At 47.3% G+C, this 21,044-nt stretch overlaps 1 protein-coding gene across 3 annotated transcripts in view; it reads right to left on the bottom strand.

Annotated features, from left to right (window-relative positions):
* ABLIM1 (actin binding LIM protein 1) overlaps positions 1 to 21,044 on the bottom strand; it is a 275,685-nt gene that overhangs the window by 197,648 nt on the left and 56,993 nt on the right. Inside the window, exon 1 of one of the 3 annotated variants that reach the window (XM_084762923.1) lies at positions 7,072 to 7,406. The exons of 1 other annotated variant lie outside the window; for it this stretch is intronic. In XM_084762923.1, coding sequence (XP_084619049.1) covers positions 7,072 to 7,117 — 46 coding nt within the window. In that variant the 5' untranslated portion in view covers positions 7,118 to 7,406. Of the gene's footprint in view, positions 1 to 7,071; positions 7,407 to 21,044 lie in introns of those variants that run through there. One more of the 3 variants, XM_084762926.1, reaches the window with a different exon arrangement.

The following is a 21,044-nucleotide window of genomic DNA, read 5'->3' as shown; positions in this document are numbered from 1 at the left end:
AGATATATCCCATGGTTGGCTTGTTCTTATTTCTTTCAATAGTCCAGGCCAGTGGTCTGTAAAGAAATGTTCATTGCCTTATAAATACTTTTATTGAAATACATCAATGTCATTTGTTTGTGTGCTATCCATGGCTGCCTTTTTGTTAGACTCCAAGTTATAGCGTTGCACCAGCAACCTCACAAAGGCCAAAATATTTACCACTGTGTCCTTTACAAAGTCCACTTTAGGTTAATCATGCAGGTGTTCGAAACTTGTGTTTCTTAGACTTTGATCTATGTATTCCTATTGGTTGGTCTCATCTTTGAGTTTGGTTATAAAGTTCCTTGAGAGTTAAAAATTGTTCCACCCACACCTCTTTGAACCAAAAATTAAAGTCTTTCAGACTAATTGGGCATAAGACTTGATCCACTGAGTCTTCACTTCAGTGCAACCTGGGTCCCATGCAGTAGAGCAGGTCTGATAGTGCCCATCTGCAATCCCGGTGCATGTGGGCAGAGGCAGGAGGGTAAGACAGTCAAGGTCATCCTTGGCTGCACAATAAACATGAAAGCAGCCTGGGCTACATGAAACCCTGCTTCAGATAAAGAGAATGTGTAAGTGACCATGTTTTTATCTATTTTCTCCTTGCAGATGTTCGATACTGACAAGCCATGAGAATGTTGGGATCTTACTTTTATACTTAACAACTTCTAAGCAAATGTGAAATCTAGAAATGGCACTCTAAGTTTTTTTAAACCACATTTCATATATCAAAAGAGACCACTGTAATAATGAGAGAAAAGACAAGCTTAGAAAAGTCAGGCAGAGGTGGCGCACACCTTTAGTCCCAGCACTTGGGAGGTAGAGGCAGGAGGATCTCTGTGAGTTTGAAGCCAGCCTACTCTACAGAGTGAGTTCCAGGATAGCCACTGCTGTTGCACAGAGAAACCCTGTCTCCAAAAACAACAACAACAACAACAACAACAACAATAACAAAACAAAACAAAAAAAAAAGGAAAGAAAGAAAGAAACTGCCCATTTTGGAAGTCAGCTTTCCAATCCTACTTGACTTCGACTTTTCTTCAATCTGTAGATTTGTTACATGTGGAGGGTCATGGAGGGTCATGCACGAAGCCGCTGGCAGTCAGGGAAGTCACTGGACCCAGATTCTCTCCTCCCCCCCCCCCCCCCCCCGAGTGCCCGATCCAGGCAGCGGTGAGCGGGGCCGAGGGGGGTGGTCTCAAGCTTCTGAACTGTGTTTATGTAACTGTTGAGTCCACACTCACTGAGAATTCCAAATGAACAATGTTCTTATTTTCTAAAAACTGTGTGTGTGTGTGTATGTGTGTGTGTGTGTGTGTGTGTGTGTGTGTGTGTACGCCACAGGTCAGAGGACATCTTGCAGAAGTTGGTTCTTTCCTTCTACACTGAGGGTTCTGGGAAGGAACTCAGGTCTTTGGCTTGGTAGAAGCTCCTTTACCCTCTGAGGCATCCTGCTGACTCCACTTTCTTAAAATCCTTTTTTTATTTTTAAAGGGTCATTTAATAAAATGGGAAAACAGAAGGGATAGGTGGTCTGTCGTAGTGAAGCAGTAGTAACAGCAACTTAGACCCAGCGAGCCATGAAATCTCAGAGTCTGGATCTTTACAGGTAAAGTGTAGACTCCAAATGACGAATAGTTAGGCATTTTAGTAGATTACCAACTCATTCAATTATGAAAATAAAGCTTCGTTAAGAAACATCACACCAGCCAGGTGTGGTGGTGCATGCCTATAATCCCAGCACTTGGGAGGCAGAGGCAGGCGAATCTCTATGAGTTCGAGGCCAGCCTGGTCTACAGAACAAATTTTAGGATAGCCAGGGCTACACAGAGAAACTCACTTGTGATCATCTTAGGAAGCCAGGCCAAGGAACCTCCCCTGCTTCCCTGTCCTGGGAGAAGCTGCTGTTCAGTTTGTAAATGTCGGGCTGTGCGTGGCTATAGCTGAGGGCAGGGTTAGCCCTGGGCGTGGCTGTCAGTCAGGGCAGCTTCTGTCTCCCACTCACTATGTTTTTACAATAAAAGTTCATTCTTGTATGAGTCACATGAAACAAATAACACCTGAAAGTGACCAAACTAGGCAGAATTCCAGTGGATTAGCCAACAACACAGCTAACTTAAAAGAATCAGCATATGCCCAGCTAGACTATGATGGCCAAGCTGCTTATTATTCTGGGTGGGACATGAGTTTTATAGATGCTCTAATTTAATTTTCATACTCTTATAAAACATGGAGTTGTGTGACCTATAATTTTTACAGATGTAGAAATTTAGGATTACAGAAATTAAAAACTCAAGCTGCCTATGGTGTCACATGACTATATTCCCAACACTTGGGAAGCAGAGTGGGAAAAGAATCCGGAGTCCAGGGTCAGCCTCAGGGACATAAAAGGTTCAAGGCTAACTTGGGCTACATGGGACAGCTTTAACCCCTGTGCTGGGTAACTTTTTGTAGACTTGACCCAATTCTGTTCCTCCCTGAGCAACAGAAACCCTAACTGAGGCAACACCCATCCCATCTCCCCAGAAAAGGAAAAAGTAAGAAACTTGATGCCAGGAGGATGGCTCTGTCAGCAAAGTGTTCCTTTTGCTGTAAGCATAAGGATCTGAGTTCGAATCCCTCGTATCCACATTAAACAAAACAAAGCCGGGTGGCGAGGCAGGCATTAGTAACCTCAGCTCTGGGAGTGGGAGGTGGAGCCCTGGGCTCGCTGGCCGGCCAGCCTAGCCATCCATGAGCTTCTGGATCAGTGAGAGCACCTGTTCCCAAAAGCCACGTAGAAAGCCATCGAGGAAGACACCCAGTGTTGACCTCTGGCCTCCTGTGCACAGGCATGCTCAAACGTACATGAATGTACATGAAACACACATACACCCCACCAAAAATTAAAAATAACCTTGTGCATTAAGAAGCTCCGCCGGGGAGATGGCTCAGTGCTTAAGAACACCGGTTGTTCTTCCAGAGAGCCAGAGGGCCCGAGTTCGATTCCCAGTGCCCACATGGCAGCTCACAACTATCCGTAACCCTAGTTTCAGGGGATCCAATCTCTCAGAAATTCAGGTAAAATACCAACGTACACAAAACAAACAAAGAATCTCACCCAAGGTTACATGGCCCTAGGTGTCAAAGCTGTGATTTGACCCAAATCTGCCTCTAGAGGTGGGTGCTTAACCAGTACCCTGTGTCCAACAGATCCTTTCTCTCGCTCTTTAACTTCATATTATAATTTATATCAGGAAAAAAAAACCTTTGACATTCACCAAAGAGCAGTCATATTAACAAAAGAAATGGGGGCTTCAGTCTCTGGGACCCTAGGAGTGAGACAGGCACTGGGTGTCTCCTGAGGACAAGAGGCAGATAGTGAAGTCAGGGAGGGAAACGGCCCACAGGCGGCCCTGGCCCTGGTGACCAATAGGGCCACCCGAATACCAAGACGCCCTCCAGCTTCTCCAGGGACCATCCTAGACTTTGTGGACGACGGCATGCAGGCACAGCCTCTGTCTCAACACTCACGTCCTTCCCTGCCATCTCATGCCGCGTGGCAGTGCAGTGGGTCTTCTGAGAGTCACCATTCTGAGACACACCCAGCACACACCTCTGCCTGTGAAGAGGTGCCTGGGGCGCTAGCTGCCAAAGAGATGCTCATAAACACTTCTTACGCCAGACACATGGGAGAAGCACTACCTGTTGACGCTGCCAATTAGAGACTATCACGGTGAGAGTAGCTTGAAAGTGGAAAAAAAAAAAGTCCTGGGTGAAGCCAAGAAAGCCAAGAGACCTGAGTGGTGGTTACGTGGGCAGACCTGAGTGGGTGGTCACGTGGGCAGACCTGAGTGGGTGGTCACGTGGGCAGACCTGAGTGGGTGGTCACGTGGGCAGACCTGAGTGGGTGGTCACGTGGGCAGACCTGAGTGGGTGGTCACGTGGGCAGACCTGAGTGGGTGGTCACGTGGGCAGACCTGAGTGGGTGGTCACACGGGCAGACCTGAGTGAGTGGTCACCCGGGCAGCACAATCTTTTATGTGAAAACACAGACCCCCTTAAGCCATTTTGAAATAGTCAATAAAGAGGTGCTTGTCGCCCCAGGGCCATGCTGACCAAGACCGGGTGTTCACGTCTCCTGGGCAATTACTTCAATTCACACGTCAGCATGCGGCACGGCTCCCCTGAACAGTGCCATTAAAGGAAGGATAGGCAGGGGCTCACAGTAGCCATCAGCTTAAGGTCTGTGAGGAAGCTTGGTGCAGTCACAAGCCAGGGGAGAGTGTGGCTGTCACAGAGCAGGCGATGAGATCTGGGCAGAGGCTCTCAGAGCCCTGGTGTGGCTGTTTCCCGGGACCTCTGTGCTCTGTGCTCCTGCCTGGTGTTTGTTCTCTCACTCTCCTGGCAATGTCATGCTCTGACTGACCCATGTGCCTAGACATGAGCCCAGCTCACATGCAGAACGAGCTATGAATGCTTCTTACAGTTTTTTAAAAAAGATTTATTTATTTATTATGTATACAAATCTCACTATAGATGGTTGTGAGCCAACATGTGGTTGCTGGGAATTGAACTCATGACCTTTGGAAGAACAGTCAGTGCTCTTAACCTCTGAGCCATCTCTCCAGCCCCAAAACTTGTCCAAGATCTCCCTCCTTTCCCAGGAAACCTAATAGACAAAGGGCGTGCTCTTCCCCTCTTAGTGGAAATGAGTGACACAGCGAGAAAGCACCGGAAGCACCAATCTTCTGATGATTATCCCGGCTCTCACCTCAGCCTTGAAGTATATGTAAATGACGGAGACCGACGAGTCAGCAGTCACATTTAAATATAAAATAGAGGGCTGAACAGCTCACGTGTCTAAATTACTATTAATCATATGCAAACGCTAGCTCATGCATTTCTTTTCTTTCTGAAGAGAAGAAATGACTGCACCAAAATCTTCAGTAGCTAGCTAACGCCCTCTAGGTACCTAGGAGAAGGAGCAGAAAGAGAGACCTACGCTGGTAGGAAGGGCGGCTGAGTGGGTGAGCAGGCTTGTTTGAAAACATCTCAGAACCGACTAATAGGAAGAGATGCTGTGTAATCGTGGCCAGACCAGTGTCCACTCAATGTGTCCCTTCATTTTAAAAAAAAGTTCACCAAAAAATATATTGCTATAGCCTAGCACAGTAGCATGTGCTGTGATCGCAGCACTCAGGGGCACAACGCAGAGAGGCAGCCAAGAGTTCAAGGTCAAGCTGGGCTACATAGTAAATTTAAGACTAGAAAGACTCTAAGCAGCAAACGTATTGCCCGTTGTCCCTATATCAAGCACAGCTTTTAATTACAGAGCAATGAGACCTTTCTTTTAATTCCAAATGTAAAGAGTGCCTGATTTTAAGTCTTGAAATAATTTGCCAAATCCCAATCTAGTTATGACTGAATTCAAGTTAAATATTGAGTTCTAGAGACACTTTCTTCAGAGTCCAGCTGGCAGCAAGTGGAGACTCCAGCTACCTTTACGCCAGGGAATAGGAAGGGAGTCAATTAAAACAAAAACAACAAACAACAACAACAACAACAACAACAAAAGATTCTCTTTCCGGGTTTAGCCTCTAAAAATAGCATCCATTTGCAGCTCATTCTATTTGCTTAGAATCTCTTCTGGAATTTACCCTACCGCTCTGGAAACCAAATGAAAATCCATTCTCTATGTAGTACAAACAACAACAAAAGACCTTGAATTTACTTAAAAATAACACATTGTATTATCATGTCATATATACCATGCCATATATGTATCTAAATAGCCATATAGAAATGCTGAAATGTTGTAACTTTATTGCTATGTCTTCTTTCACTTAGGAAAATCACACAATTACAGCCTTTTTTTTTAACCAGAAGACATATGTCACTACATCCTAATGATTATGTATACATAATATTTTTATTAAAATTTAGATTCTATTTTTGAGGAGAACTAGAGGGTGCCAAAGAATCTTCAGTAAACATCAGGTGATCTTATCATTCGATGTGGGGGGAGAAGAAGGAGGAAAACGTTGAGAGATTCTGGCTTACGGCCCACGTAGGGCTACCGTCAACTTTAAAAGTTACTATTCTAACGAGTGTCAACCTTCGTTTTCCAGTTACTGTCTATGGTGGATCAATAATCAATACAGGGTCATATTACTGGATTGTTAAGCCCTGAGTGTTGAAAACTACTTTGACTGGAAGAAGAGGCAAGCATGAGAGGCCACATGAATTATTCATCCTCTACCATGTGCCAACCCAGAATGCTGTCACGGCTCCTGACAAGTGTGTGCACATGCAGCTGACCCAGGCACCCCAGCCCTCCAGGAGCCCGGGATGATGACAATGCTGAGCCACGCCAAGCTGACCGGAGGCGCTGCCACTCAGAGGCGGAAGAGGAGAAGGGTGGGCTCAAAGCCCGTCTGCCTCCTGCGCATCACCTACTCTCTGCTCTCCCGAAACCAAAATAAACCCTGTCATCTTACCCTTAGGAGTCCGTGTGAAAAGAAGCAGCAGTGATGGCCACAGCCCGTGGGTTTTGATGACCACATCAAGAAGCCTTTGGGGCAGTATGGTAGATGTGGTATTGGCCAACAGCCATGGGGGATGAGTTTATTCCCGAAGCCATCCCCACCAGGAAAGGAAGGCTCTCCGAGGGCACTGCTGCAGGGAAAATATCTCAGGGGCAGCATCCAAATTCAAAGAAAACTCTGAGAAACACAGTCACAGGTGTTTGGCCGCTGTCGCTAGGGATGCCTTTAAAGTGCCCAGCGGATCGGCTTCCACACCTCCTGTGGTCCTGTATTCAATAGTCCTGTCTAGTATTACTAAATATCTATAGATATGTTGGGACATGAGATAGGCATTTTATGTGTGTGTGTGTGTGTGTGTGTGTGTGTGTGTGTTTAGAATACATAGATTAGCATGTTAACATTTAAAAAACATTCCATTGGCTTTACCCAACAGAAAGAGCCCTATTATCTTTCCTTTTCACTAAAGACACAGTCTCTCCCTCGACATACAAATGCCAAGTTTACAAAACAACAGTCAAACCTTTGCAGTCTTCAGAGACATGGCGAGGGTCCACCACTGCAGTCATTTCTGGGCATCAACCTGTACCAGGCTCTGGTTTCAGCCTTGCCTTCCTTGGCGGTGTCACACAGAAGAGCTGAGTCCTCTCCTCAGAAGCTAGGCTGGGCCTGGCTCTCTTCCTAGGAGTTTGTGGGCTGAGTCAACTCAGGGGTGTGTGTGTGTGTGTGTGTGTGTGTGTGTGTGTGTGTGTGTGTGTGTGTGTGTGTGTGTGTGTGTGTACACAGTGGGTATGCTGCTGGCCCAGGAAGAACGGGGAGTTTACTGTGTGATTCTAGCACCTTCCTCACCGACAGAGCTCTCTCCCAGCCTTCCTAGCAGTTCACCGGACCGCAGCAGCGCTGGCCAGAGAAACTACTGAGAAGACACAGCGGCGAGAACATTCCGAGGATTTTGCTCCACCTATGCATTCCAGAGTCCAGATTTCAATCACTGTCATTTCACAACAGCCCAGAGGAGACACGCGCGGAGGACGGCCCCTCCTTTCCACCCCCCAACACTTCCGCATCCACCTTTTCCCAGACGAATTGCCATCTCAGCCAGATGGGCTTTTCTTACTATTTTTTTTTAAATACTAGGATTTAAAAAAAAAATACTATAACTGTAGAGACCTTTTTTCTATCTGCTGTTCATCTTGACTGCTCCCTGATAAAGCACTGACGTGGGCGCGACTTTGAACCATATTCTATCAGGGTAGTGACCTTCTGTGGAAAGCCCCACCCCCTTAGTCAGGAATACCTGAGAACAATGGCTTTCCTCGGAAAGGCATCTCTCTGACGCCCAGTTGGGAATACTGGAGACTGACTTGGATTACTCAGTTACTTCTGAGTGCCTGGGGTGTGTTGCGTATTGGAAAGTTATGGAGACACAGCTTAAATGGGAAAGGGCACTTAAGACAGATGCCCTCAGCACCAGATCCGTGGGTGGCCTAGGAGAGAGGAGATTGGTTGGGACGCAAGGACATCGAATTTCTCCAACAGGGAACTGACCACCATTCTGAGATCCTACTTTAAAGCCCGGCCAGCGTTCGCTCCCCGAGGGAAGAAAGGCTCATTAGCTAAACACAAGTTTGATGAACTCAAGACTCCGGGTGTCCCTCCTCCTCCCTGTCCAGCTATCTGCAGTGCCTCTGGTGGCTCGCCACACTCATGGGTCCTCCATTGTCCCTTCCCTAGTGCAGGGTCACCGCCTGGGACTCAGGACCTCTGACAAATGTTCTCCTGACTTGGTAAAGTCCCAGGCACCAGACACAGGACCGTGACGGAATTGCTCACTGATAAAAGTGTTCGGTGTCTGCAGGGACATTGTGTGCCAGTGGTTCCAGAAGGCTCAGCTGCACTGATGGAAATCTGACTGGACCTGCTGCCTGGCAGTCTCACCACAGTGACTCCATATTTCAGCCCTAATGCCTTATTTTGTTATTGTCAGTGTCTCTCAAGACACTTACCTTCTGAACACCACAGAGGTCTGGCGTAGTTGCGGTCTTCATTCTTGATGGCCTCCAGTTAAAACAAAGGAGGTTAGCCTCCTAAATCTCAAATTACTGCTCCTAGATGATTTTAAGTGGGAAGACAAGAGAGGCTGTGGGCGGGGAGCTGCGGGGCTTCAGTCCCAAGCACAAGGACCCAGGTTCCACCCTGAGAACCCACGTGGAAAGCTGGGTGTCGCGCTGTGCTTGTGATTGTGCGCGTGGTGACACAGGAGGTGGACACAGAGGCAGCCCTGGTATGCATTGCCCAGCTAGCCTATCCAACTTGGTGAGGCTCCAGTCAATGTGCACACCCACATACACACAGAGAGCACACACATGCACATACACACAGAGAAGACACATGTGTGTATATACAAAGAAAGAGAACACACGTGTGCACGTACACACAGAGAGGGAACACACATGTGCACACCCACATACACACAGAGAGAACACACATGTGCATACCCACATACACACAGAGAACACACATGCACATACACACAGAGAGAACACACATGTACATACCCCCACACACAGAGAACACACATGTGCACACCCACATACACAGAGAGAGAGAACACACATGTGCATACCCACATGCACACAGAGAACACACATACATATACACACAGAGAGAACACACATGTGATCACTCACATATACACAAACACACAGAACACACATGTGCACACCCACATACACACAGAGAGAACACACATGTGCATACCCACATACACACAGAGAACACACATGCACATACACACAGAGAGAACACATATGTGCACACCCACATACACACAGAATGTGGAAGTGAGGAAAGGATGAAGTCTAGTGTGCCTCGTCTGTCTTCTGGGGCTAAAGTCATTCTGGCTAACAGTGTGGCTTGCTGTCTGTCGTAAACAGGGCACCAGAGAACACAGAACACTCAATACTGAGAGTTTATTACCGGGACGGCACTTCTCCCCTGACTGTCCTCCCCACATGTGACCTCAGTGTAACCAGTCATAATTTGCTCTGCACTTTATTAGACTCAAACAAACTGTTAAAACACACAGCCCCTTTGTAGTTAAACGGCTATGGTGGCACGTTACAAACGCAGGGATCTGGGTGCCCCTGACCAGATAGAACCAGGTCACCTTTGAAGTTAGGACAAGACGCGTCCTAAACCCCCGCTCCTGGAACTGTTCCTGAGAAAGTGATTGTCACGCACATCAGCGTGCTCTCAATGGCAAACCCACCTGCCTTTGAGAAACGCTGGATACAACATTGCTGAGCAGGCTTCTTAGCCAGGTTTAACATTAATACACCCGCACGCCACGTAACTAAGAGATTAACAGGATAAGAAGCATTTCATACATTTATTTGACAGGAGTAGCTCTAAGCCTTGTGTAACTATTAACCACAGTTTTGAGCGTGGTATTCTAAAACACACTGGGAGGGGTGGGAGAGAAACTTTACACTATAGTTTGAAAGGTGAAAAGTCTTTAAAGGCCAAAAAGAATTTAGGGACTTGCCCAAGGCAGCTCAGAAAGTATGAAGCCCATTTCTGTGCAGCTGCTGCTGGGTTTTGCCATGGGAACGGCTGTGATGGGCCTGTGCGGCTCGGGGCAGCAGCAAGGTGTGGCCTGAGGAGCTGCTCTCCTGCCCTGCAAACAGCAAGCCTGACAGCAGACAGCGTTGGAGGGCTTGGCCTGGAGGGGCTTTGCAAATGCAGAACAGACGATGTAGCCAGCCAGAATGTACATTACGATGAGCTGTGAGTGAAACACAGCGGGCCTCAGTAATGAGGCATCCATAGGGTCCCTCACCTCAGCTTTTAGACTAACCTGAACAGAAAGAAGCCTGAAACAAATTGAATTTCATAAGAGAAATGGCTCTACTATGAAAGACAAAACTAAATTTATTAAAAGGTCATAGTCAATAAGGAAGAAGAACTTTCTGGACCTTATCTAGAAAGGCAGAAAAAAATGAGTCTGTGTCCTAATGATACCCTGTCCTCATGATACCCTGTCCTCAGCCCTGGCAACCGGCCCTAGCCGGAGCGCAGCAAGAAGACTAAAGAGACGGGTTCTGAGAGCTAAAAGGGCCACACAGCTTATTTACAACACACCGCAACAGGGAGCTACCCCAGGTCTGTGGTGCGTGCATCTCTCTCTCCACAACTAGACCCGGTCGTCTGCCCACCACTTTGGAGCAGAGCCCATGGAGTCAGCTTTGAGACTGGACCATCCATTTTGTGGACTTTCCTAAGACGTCAGCTCCTTCTATGTGTCTCTATGTATCTCTGCTCCAGAGACTGCTTATTGAATTGTTTCAGTTTTATTCTGAAATTACATTTGCTGAGGGCTTGTGTAAAGATCTTCTCCCTCCCTCCCGCCCCTCCCTCCTCCCTCCCCTCCCTCCCCACTCCCTGTGTTGGGGATAGAACCCAGAGCTTTATTCGTGCTGGCCTCACTCTCTATACCCGGCACTCCAGCCACCCCGTCTTTAGAATACTTTGAAGCAGGGGCCATCATCATTTCCAGTGTAAAACTGAGGCAAGAAAAAAACTAAAGAATTGCCCAAGGTTACTCCGAGTTTAGACACAGGCAGTAAGAATCGGAGACTTTGCCTTATGAGGTAAAGGCCATTGTTAATTTTCTCTTAACAGAGGAAGAAGCAAACCTACAAGAAAAAGTTTTATTTCCAAAGTCACTGCTTTGAGGCAGAAGAGGTCAGACTTGAACTTGGGTCTGTAGGGCTTGCTCACTGCCTCAGTGAGACGTAATGATCACAGGACTCCGTGCCCACATCTCAAAGCTTCTCTATAAAGTTCTACTGACAGAAGCCGGGCATGGTGGCGCACACCTTTAACCCCAGCACTCAGGAGGCAGAGGCAGGCGGGTCGCTGTGAGTTCGAGGCCAGCCTGGTCTACAAAGTAAGTCCAGGACAGCTAAGTCTACTCATGTAAAAGACTTCACAGACTTTGTATTTGGGGACTACCCACAGAAGGCCTTGGCAGTGGTCACATGATGTGCTCACCGTCTCAGCAGGTCCCAGCACTGGACTCTCTGTCCTTTCCTTGAAGCAATCGCTCTGCCCTGGCTCTTATGTTTAGAGAGAAATAAAAGCATTCTGTGTTTCCTGCAAAAACCAACAGGTACTTCTCTTCAGTGTCTTTTGTCCCAAGTGAAAGCTCCAATCCTAGGCCTGGGGAGGTTATAAGGAGAAGGATGCATTGCTGCCCAACAAAGAGATTCCTTCTCTTGTCTCACATAAGATGGATAAATCTTGAGTAAATCAGTATGAATTGCTGCAGTGTGGGGTTTTTATACCTTGTGGATGAATTACATTTTCATTTGCCTCATGACAACAGCAATGGCAGAACACTCCTCCCCCAAAGAGTGCAGGTGTGCCGGGGCGCTGTGCACAGAGGGCTGTGCTTGGTGGAGTTTCTTTCCGTCTCATGGGTAGGGAACAGAATAAAATCACCTGGAGACACATGCCTGCCAAGGAAAAGCTACCATGTCACCACATCTCTCTGCACCTTTCCTTCAGCACTGGTCACTATGTTTCCAGAACCTTCTCTTTGATAGTTGCTCTTGGAGTTAATAAGAAGGGAAAGTGTTGTGATTTATAAAAGAGTAAAAATGTAACCCCCCTCACCCCCCCACTCCCACACCCTTACCCCCCACCTCCCACCCCAAGCCAGCAGCTCCAGGCCAGCCATCCAGGATATGCTGGAGGATTTAATACTATTTAATAAATACTATTGCATTTAATACTATGCCTATCTGTTTAACAACTCGCTGACAATGGAAGCCTTTGCAGCCAGTCTCTAATGAGAGGGCTGTTTTATTTATGGTCTCACGCACACTAATTACTCCGGAGACTTTTCCTGTTGACGTTGGGAACCCTCCATTCCTTATCTCTGTTTGCATTCAGATTTTTGTCTCTTCCCAGAGCATCATTTCCTTACTCCACCAAAGGGAGCTGGGTTAGCCACAGCTTCGCAGAGTGAGTCAAAACCCAGAAAGTTATACCAAATAATCTTTCTGCTCTGCTCCCTCCCATGAGCTCCCACATTTCCCCACAATGATTTTCAAAACAAACAAGTTAAAACAAAACAAAACAAACAAACCCAGAAACCCCTGCATTAAGCCTTTCAAAAAAGCCAACACGAAGCAGCAGCCTTGTGGCTATTTTTAAGGTTCCTAATAACCTTGACCCACTGTTGGCAACCGTGGCCACATGATACCTTGTCCCACGCCCGAGAGCACAAAGCTAGGCTGGAGGGAGCCAGAGGCTTTCTACCACTAAAGCCAACGCTTGACAGATAAACTTCTGGAGGCTGCTGCCCAGGGGCTGCGGACCCGTGGGTCTAGGCTCCGCCCCAGCATCTGCCTGAGATGGTTCAGCTCTTGTGCTTTGTAGAAAGGGCTCAAAAACACACCAAATTGCCTGGTGGTGGTGGCACATGCCTTTAATCCCAGCACTTGGGAGGCAGAGGCAGCTGGGTTGCTGTGAGTTCGAGGCCAGCCTGGTTTACAAAGCAAGTTCAGGACAGCCAAGGCTACACAGAGAAACCTTGTCTCAAAAACAAAAAACAAAAAACAAACAAAAACCCACCAAATTATTCCCACCTTCCCCAATCTATTCATTTTACCAAAAATAAATAAATAAATAAATGGCAAATGATCGCTAATGAGAATGGAGCCAGGTTCCAGACTGAGTGGTCAAGGTGTTTCCCAAGCCCCAGGCTCTGGGCAACATGCACCAAAGTATGTGCTCTTCCCAAGTGATGAGGTACAAAGCCTCTGGCAGACACAGCTTCTAACCCACCCATCATGCACTGCAGCTTGGTGTATGCCATGGTAGTGGCAGTTGCTACTATTATTAGCCTTGTAAAAAAAAGTTTTTAAGCACTAGACAATGAGGCTAGAGACAGAGGTAGATAGAGCCTTGCTGACTTGGCACAAGAAAAAAATATGTTCTGCAGTTTAATGTAAGTCAACAGCAAATCATATTTGTTTGATGAGACTTTAGTTTACACTTAAATTAGGATAGAAGCGAGTGGAAAGGCTGTGAGGCCTCCTCAGGATCTGTCTGCTTTCTGTAACCTGGGATTTTACCAAGCCTCCTTCTTAAAGTTTTGTTACGTAGTCAACCACAGCTGAGCTGCCTGCATGGGGTCCAGCCCCAAGTGCCACTCAGAGAATGTCCCCCATTTCAGACTTCCTCCTGTTGGTCTCCAGGACTATGCTCTAGCCTGTGGGCATATCTAGGGGATTGTTTCAACTGTTGGTTGATGTAAGAGGTCCAGCCCACCGTGGGCACCATCCCTAGGTAATGGGTCCTGGATTATAAAAACTGCTCATGAGTCAGCATCCTGCAGGGGCTCTGCTGTGCTTGGCTGTGAGCTCTTTCCTGGACAGAAGTTGTGCTGTGAGTAATAGCAAGCCTGCCCGCCTGCCTTCAAGTTCCCCCATGAGCTCCTGCCTGGACTTCCTTCAGTGAGGTTATGGTCTGGAATTGAAAATTGAAATAAACCTTTCCTGCCCAGAGCGGCTTCGGGTCGGTGTTTTATCACAGCAACAGGATGAGACTGGAACACAGAGTAAGAATTTAGTAAGCAGTTTCTGGTACATATGACATCCACAGAAACACCAGTCAGCACTCTTGTTAAAACATTGTTTAAAGACTAGGCAGCGAGGCAAGGGGTGGAAAATTAGCAAGAACCTGGCCAGTTTTAGAGAAATATTGAAGATGTAAAATTTTCTGGCCTTTAATGTAAATTGATAAAAACAATCATTGGTTCACAAGAGCGGAGCATAGCATTCGACTCAGCTCTCCATGTGCTCAGGGGCCCTGCGACTCAAAACCCAGACACACAGTAGCACTGCTTTCACCTGGAACTTCCTGGAAATGTAAAATCCCAGCCCCCAAACCCACCTTCCTGCATCAGACCAAAGTGTGCACTGCAACAAGATCTCTTGGCAAGCCTTGTACATCTCACAGTCAGAGAGGGCCTAACATTTGTCACTCAACGGGCCAAGGCCTGGCTCTGTAGTCCATCTCTGACCTAAATCGGATAGCACTTCCTGGCTGGAACAAGAAAGCAGATGTTCCCTTATGAGGAGAGCAATCCTTCAAGGGGCATCTCAGCAACACCCACTTGCTAGTAACAGCAGTGATTTAAAAATATGATTTAAAAATATCATCACTGCACTTATTGCCACTTCGAGCCAGTGGCGAGCACTGTTGAGCCCTTGAAATGTGCGGGGACTGATGAGAGTGCTCCGTGCGGCCCATGTGCTCTGATGACCGTTCACACTCTTCTCTGAGTTACCACTACTATTCCCATTTTAAAGATGCGATTTTATATATATATATATATATATATATATATATATATATATATATATATGATATGTATACATATGTGTCTGTGCACACATGAGTGCAATTGCCCATGGAGGCCAGAGGTGTTGGATTCCCCTGGGAGCTTGATTTACAAACAGCACCCCATAGGTGGGGAACTGAGCCCTCAGCAAGAGCGCTATAGGCCCTTAACCACGGAGCCGTCTCTCCAGCCCCTGTATCCGTTTTGCAGATAAGGCCGTGAGGGACTCAGGAGCTACATCACGGCTCAAGGCCAAGGTGAGTGGGAAATGAGATCTTCCTGACGTTCTCTGCTGCTGCAACTTCAAGCCATGCACTTGCCCCCAAGACAGATCCCTGGAAGGTGGGAGCAGTAGCTGCCCCAGTAGGGTAAACAAAAGGGAGACACAGGCTAAGAACAAAGGATATAGAGTCACTAACCCAACAGAGCTAGGTCTCTTAGGATTTAACACAATTTTTTAAATGTATGTAGAGAAGTCTCTTGCCTGAAATGCCTGAGACAATGCAATAATATCAAAGAGATGGAGAGTCCACACAGCAGAGGGAAGAGGGTGAGCTCAGCCCTGACAGACAGAGAGGTGCGAGGTGGTGATTTCAGAACACAAAAGCCCCTTAGAATGTTGGGTTCTTCCCTCACCAAAATGCACACCTCACCGCCCTTGCTTGAGGCAGCTGGTCTCAGCCCGCATCTTCCTCAAGGGTGTTCCTACATGTCTCTGAACTTCTGACTACAGCTGCCCTGATTCTATATTCAACTTTGACATCCACACAGGTCTCTCTCCCTGAGGTTCAGCAAGATGGCTACATGCCGCTTGCTCCCAAGCCTAATGACCTGAGGTTGCCCCCTGGGTCCTATGTGATGGAAGGAGAGCGCCGACTAACTCGAACACGTTGTCCTCTGAGTTCCACACGCATGTTGTAGTACATGCAGTGCATTTCCCAGTACACACAAAAATGTCTCCTTCATGCCTCCGTTGTGTAAAGAAAGCCAGGAAACAGGCCTTTAGAATCGGCAGCCAGGGCCATCTGCCCACGTCCCAGTGAATACGTGTTCCTTTATCCTCTTTGCCTGTAGAGGAATGCTGGGAAAGCACCAGCAACTGACCGAGGATGCTCTACTAGTTTTCTAGGCTGCTATGATAAAGTATGGCTTAGGCAACCGGGATCCAGAGCTGGAAGCTGAGGTCATGGGGTAGACAAGTTTGCTTCCGAGACTTTCCTTGACTTAGGGAGGACCAAATTCCTACTCGGTTTTTATTGTCAGCTTGTCACAAACTGAAGTTGCCCAGGAAGACTTGCCTCCATCAGACTGTCTCTGGCCATGTCTGTGAGGCTGTCCTGACGGATGACGGATGTGGATGTGAGGACTGGGCCCACTGTTACTGGCATCCTCACTAGGCAGGTAGGCCTGAGCTGTGCAAGAAAGCTTGCTAAGCACGGGCTGCAGGCGCCATTCCTCTGTGGTTTCTGCCTCAACTACTCTCTGTGAAAGACTATGACCTCGTGGTATCAGACTTTTCTTCTCATTTGCTTATGGTCAAAGTATTTAATCACAGCAACAGAAAAGCAAACTAGGATAGCCGCCTGGTCCTGTGAGCCCACATGATGCCATCCCACATGATGGTCCTTTGCTGTAAATACACAGTGTCTCTGACTGTGCGAGCCATGTATCTAGATCCCCGACCCCTTGCTCCACCCCCGTTTGGGTGAGGGCACCGCTAACACTGAATGAAGTGCCCTAATGGTCCTCTTTAAAGGAGCACCCTCTTCTTCAACCCTGTCACCCCGAGGTGCTGAGCAGGGCTTGGCCATGTGTGTTGGGGGGACTGTGACACAGTTTGATCCTAACAGATGCTGAGTGACTCTTCCCCCCTCGGTACGACAGCCTGGGGCCACGGAAGGCATCTGCTGTAGTCGGGGTTCAATAAGAGGGGCAGGCTAGGGTACTCAGCTTCTCATGACTCAGAGTGCTGGAGGAGAAAGGGGGAGAATGGGGGTGAAGTCAGATACAAAACTCTGTTTTTCCTTCTCTTTTCTCATATATGGGGTCAGAGAAAAACAGTTCTCAGCTCCCCCATAACCAACACAAACCACCTTCCTCCCCACACCCCACATCCCACACATCTCAGCTTATGTAAGGACACTTCTTAGGAGCACAGGCATTTTTCAAATTTAAGTGGCACTTAACAAAATAGTCTGAGTCAGAGACACGAAACGAACAGTTACTAAAAAGTGCAGTCTGGGCTGAAGAACTCCAGCGTGGCAGCTTACAAGGCCTCAGCTACCTCAGGGCAAAGCTGCCCTGAAGCATGGTGAACTGCCCCCATGAGCTGGCACAGAACAGCTGGCCTGCCCAGAACCTGCCATCAGCCATCCCACTTAGCTCAGGGCAGCAGCCCACACAGCCAGCAGACAGGAAGAGGCCCAGCGCAGCCAGAACCTGCCAGAAGGCTCCTACATACATGGAGGGTGCAAATGGCTTCTAAAAAGGAGTTAGGTGTTCAAGGTTCACAGGCATCCAAACCATGGTGCAGTGGAGACAGAACAGGACAATACACATGTGACAGTGACGCTTTCTAGTCAAGAGAGTCTGCCCATCACTCAGTTTAATAAGCCGGTTGTGTAGAAAGCCTTAATTTTTAATTTTAGTAATTATCTAGTTTTTACATCATCAGCTTTTGGATTTAATTCTGAAACATTTTTCATATCAATGTGAAATTCCGTACTTTTCCTTGAGGTTTTAAAAGATAGTTTTGTAATTGGTATGTGATATTTTGCAGTAAGAATACTTTTGCAGCAATATCTCCTTAGATATATTAAGAGCTCATTTTAGAAATCTCTCTATTCAAACCAATACCATTATAGAGGACAATCATTCCAGAAATGAAGAAGAAGGAAAAACTAATCCCTCAAGAAAACATTCTCACTAGCTTTCCTATTAATTTATGAGGATTAAAAAGATACCAGGCACTCACAGCACAGCTGGGGTGCTCTGGTGGGAATTCCGAAGTCCAGGGGCACAGAGACGGTCATACAAGCGTGAGAGAGAGGCAGAGTTCGAAAGGAAAGGGCGTGGTCAGCTGTCAGACTGGCAGCCACTCGGATGGCTGAGTCATCACACACACACACACACACACACAGAGCACACACACACACACACCCCGTACACACACACACACTGTACACACACATACTGTACACACATACACACAGTACACACACACTGTACACACACACACACAGAGCACACAGCACACACACTGTACACACACATACTGTACACACATACACACAGTACACACACACTGTACACACACACACACAGCACACAGCACACACACTGTACACACACACACATAGCACACACACACTGTACACACACACACTGTACACACACACACAGCACACACACACTGTACACACACACACACAGTACACACACGTGTGTGCACACGTGTCTTCTATATCTATTCCAGACCATTCACACTTGTGAGTGCTATTAACTTCTCATGCAGCTTTTCTGAAAAGGCCACCGAGAATTGACTCAAAACCTGAGAGGCCGAGGAAATGTGGAATTAGTTTAGAAATGTGAAGTAGGCAGAAAGACGTTTCCATGGTTACTAGGGCTTGCTGACGTTCTAGAGGACCTGGGTTCGATTCCCAGAATTCACCTCAGGCGGTTCATCTCCACCCGTACCCTTGGCGCCATGCCCTCTTGCAGACCCGGCAAGCACCGGCCCCACACAAACCCACACACTGACACATGTAATTCTCTAAAATAGTAAAAGTAGAAACTATTTTTAAACACAGGAGGAGGAGAACTCCAAGTGATAAGTAGGCGGCAGATCCAGCAATCAGAGTGCTCAAAGCAGAACACACAAGGGGCTCTAGGAAATCACCTCAGAGAGGAGGGCTTCATCCATGCAACACCTGAGGAAGAAAAGGCTGTGAGTCCTAGTGATGTGAGGCCTTCGTTTTACTTGGGGGGAAAAAAAAGACTTTAAATTCATGTAAACTAAAAATCTCCACAAGAAAAGGATTGTCTGAATGAGAGGTAAAGTAACACACTTTTGGGGAAATATGGGTTATTAGAAACAGTCCTTGGACCACGCTTTGACAATGCTTATTCCTTTAAAGCAATCTTTCTCAACGGATGAGTTGTGACGCCTTTGGGGACCCTGCAACCCTTTCACGCGGAGTCGCATATCAGATAAACTTCATATCAGATATTTACATTAAGATTCATAACAGTAGCAAACTTACAGCTATGGGGTAGCAGCAAGGATAATTTTACAGTTGGGGGTCAGCACGGCATGCGGATCTACGTTAAGGGGTTGCGGCGTTAGGGAGGTGAGGCATACCTGTCTCAGAGGCAGACAGACCTCATACACACAACAGTACGCCCTCGGGCTGGGGAGGTGACTCTGTCAGCTCAAGTTTGAGGACCTGAGTCTGAAACCCAGAACCCACGTGAGAAAGGTGGTGACATGGCGTGGGGAGGCCAAGGCAGGAGGATTCCTGGGGCAAGCTCCAGGTCCGGTGAGAAGGTACCCAGCAGGTGAGGAAGACACCCAATACTGACCTCTGACCTCTACCTGCGCACCCACCATTCACATGAGCACATGCACGCGGTCAGTCATAATGTTTGCCTCTGCTATCAAGAACATACACAAAATTTTAATGTCAGAAATGTTTTCTTTTGTTACTACTGAGAAAACAGAATACCGGAGGCTGGGTACTTTATTTTAAAATGGGGTTTATTTAGCCCACAGCTTTGAAGGCTGTGAGTTCAAGCCTGAGTGAACCCAAGGCCATCTGTTTGGCCCCTGGTGAGGACACGGTGGCAGATGGCATGACAGGAAGCCAGAGAGATTCGGGAGCCGTGCTTTCCTGTTACATAACCCACCTTTCAATAAAGCAGGGTCTCATTGTGCTGGCCTGTAGTTTCCCATGTAGACCAGGCTGGCCTGGAACTCACAGAGACCCACCTGCCTCTGCCTCCAGAGTTCTGAGATTAAAGGCGTGCGCCACCACGTCCAGCACAACCTACTTTCAAAGGACCTAACAGACGCCCCTGGGAACTACATCAATCCCTTCAGTGAGAGGTCCACAAATGACCTGCCTTCAACTAAACCTTCTGAAGGCTGCACCCCAACATGGCCACTCTGGGGTCCACGCCTCCAGCGCACAAGCCTCTGTGGAACACACTCGAATCACACCAGCTAGTTTTCACTTCTAAAAACTGACATAATAGTAAACAATTGGCATGGAAGTCAGAATGCTTAAAACACGTTATTAGCTTTTACAATGGAAAAGCAGCATCTAGAGGCTGGAGAGATGGCTCGGGCAGTGAGGGGCTTGCCACGCGATCATCAGCATTGGAGACCCAGCCCCAGCCCTACGTGAACCGCACGTGCCTGTGGTCTCAGCAGCGGGAGGCAGGCCAGGACTCCTGCAGCTGCTGACCAGCGAGAACAGCCAAGTCAGCGAGCTCCAGGTGCTGTCTCAAAAACTAAGGAGAGAGAGAAATAGAGGAGGGCACCCAAGGGCATCTCACAGGCACACGTGTTTGCACACACACACACACACACACACACACACACACACACACACACACAAACTATTAATAATTAAAATGGAGAATAATATAAACTCAAAAGCAGTCAAAAGGTAACATATCAGAGTAGTAAGGGGGAAGTGTGAAAATGTCCCCATTTTTAGTAGAGATTAAATATAGTCAGATTAAAATAGGAGTCCAATTGCCAGAATTAACAAAGTAATTCTATATCCATAATAGATCTAAAGCTGCTAAAACTCCAGCAGGAAGCTATCTAAGAGACAGTGTGGGAAGAAATGCAAGCAAAAACTTATTTAGAATTACAACATGCCTCTTCCAGGAATAAAAAGTGGTCTATGGTCCATGGACTGACTACTCTGTGCGACGTGAGGTTAATTTCCCCCCTCTGCGGATGTCGCCATTGTTGATAGCATTCCTTTATTTAACTGCATTGGTACATTTATAGAAAATAGAACAGTACTAGATGCTTCTAAATATAACCTTCTTAGTCTGTACAACGTTGC

This window comes from Acomys minous, assembly GCF_964271855.1.
Source record: "Acomys minous genome assembly, chromosome: 2".
NCBI classification, from domain to species: domain Eukaryota; kingdom Metazoa; phylum Chordata; class Mammalia; order Rodentia; family Muridae; genus Acomys; species Acomys minous.
Note: the sequence above shows the minus strand (reverse complement) of the source record. Positions and strands in the feature narration are given on the sequence as shown.